Genomic DNA, 1,828 nt, shown 5'->3' on the forward strand with positions numbered 1-1,828 from the left:
TTTTCATTGTTGTGTCTTATATGCAGATCTTCATGGCCGTGCTGAGAATGCCCTCTGAGCAGGGACGGTACAAAACCTTCTCCACGTGCTTCCCTCACCTGGCTGTGGTCTCCCTATTTGTCAGCACTGCCATTTATGCCTACCTGAAGCCTTCCTCTGTCTCCTTCTCATCAATGGACCTGGTGTTGGCACTTCTGTATTCAGTGGTGCCTCCAACACTTAACCCCCTCATCTACAGCATGAGGAACAAGGAGGTCAAGGATGCAGTGAGGAAAGTAATGACAAAATTTCTTTCTAAAGCAGTGAACTGCCCATCTTTTGGAATTCATGGCTTGTAATGCAGCTTTTTACTGAATCAAGCTCTTTTCTTCTTTATTTTCTGCCATTTTATATGAGTAATTTATTTGTATTATTTTTAAAAATATTGTATTTTTTTTCACTACAATGTCATTACTGAAATCAATTCCTGTTCACCTTGTACATTTGTAGTTTAGCCCAGAAATGCTGTATATAGTGAAACAGGCTCTCTGTGAACCATAACATAATAAAGGTCATGCAGTGACTCCGTCTGTCAACCTTCTTGTGAGACATTTCAGGAGCTGTCGGGGTCAGATATTTTCAGAAACCCACAGTCCAGCTGGAAGCAGAGAGCTGATGATCAGCAGCAGTGGCCAGCAGCAGCAGCTGGTTTAAACGTTGGTTGTCAGGTCCCCTCTTCCTCACTCCCTGTGAGACCCTGCACACAACAAGTTCTTGGATGTGTGTTATCATGTCAGAAGTTCCCAAACTTCCTCCAGGGCTTCTTCCAATTTCTACACGCACGTGGTCACTGCCTCCAGGATGGTCTGTGGAGAGAGAAATCTCCACAGATCTCTCATTGGCCAGTGGTAGCTCTGCCCCACCACCAGCCTCTCATTGGCAAGTGGCAGCTCTGCCCCGTCCTCAGCCGCTCATTGGTCCGCGGCAGTTCCAGCCCCATGTTGCCATCTCATTGGTCAGCGGCAGCGCCGCCAACTCCAATTTGCTGAGCCTCCGCACTTGCAAGCGGCCGCCATCTTCCTTCTCGGGGCTGCCCGGCTCTCCCCCATTCTGCTGAAGCCGCACAGCAGCTGTAGGGAAAGAATAGGGTAGTATGGAGCTGTGGGTGGCAGTGGGATGAATCTAGGGGTGAATAGTGGGGGATATGAGGTTGTAGTGGGCTTAAGGGGGATACCAAGGGATATAAGGAATGGGTGGCTGTGAGGGGAACGTGGGGGCTGTAGGGGGATATGGGTTGTAGATAGCTGTTGTGGCAATGTAGAGCAATGTGGAGGTGTTGAGGGGCTATCGGGAGAGATCTGGGGCTATAGGGAGCATTTGGGGGGCTATAGAGGTATATTAGGCTGTGCGGGGTTTCTAGGAGGATATGGGGCTGTAGGGTGCTAGGGGGACTGCAGGGGTAGATGTAGGTGTATGAGAGGCTATGGGGAGCTTCCTAGTGGCCATAGGAGGGGTATGGAGTTATAGAAAGTTGTCAGGGACTTCTGAAGTGGTATTGGGGTATATGGGACAGTGGGGACTCTGGGGAGAATATAGATGACTGCGGAGGGGATACAGGAATTATGCTGGGCTGAGAGGTCTACAGGGGATCACAGAGCTCTAAGGAGCTTAGGGGCTGCAGTGTTATGTAGGGCTGTGGTGGAGGTTCTACAAGAGTCCCATAGGGTGCTCTGGGAGGGCTATAGCAGGATTATGGGGGACATGTGTCTCTAGGGGGCTGTGGGTGGGCAGTAGGAGGATTCTAGTGGGATACAAGGCTATTAGGCATGTATAAGGCTATAGGGTGATA

At 49.9% G+C, this 1,828-nt stretch overlaps 1 protein-coding gene across 1 annotated transcript in view; it reads left to right on the forward strand.

Annotated features, from left to right (window-relative positions):
* LOC107307707 (olfactory receptor 14C36-like) overlaps nucleotides 1-562 on the forward strand; it is a 20,223-nt gene extending 19,661 nt beyond the window's left edge. Inside the window, exon 4 of the mRNA XM_032441933.1 lies at nucleotides 1-562. Coding sequence (XP_032297824.1) covers nucleotides 1-338 — 338 coding nt within the window. The 3' untranslated portion in view covers nucleotides 339-562.
* The last annotated feature ends 1,266 nt before the right edge of the window (nucleotides 563-1,828 follow it).

This window comes from Coturnix japonica, unplaced genomic scaffold (assembly GCF_001577835.2).
Source record: "Coturnix japonica isolate 7356 unplaced genomic scaffold, Coturnix japonica 2.1 chrUnrandom795, whole genome shotgun sequence".
Lineage (NCBI taxonomy): Eukaryota > Metazoa > Chordata > Aves > Galliformes > Phasianidae > Coturnix > Coturnix japonica.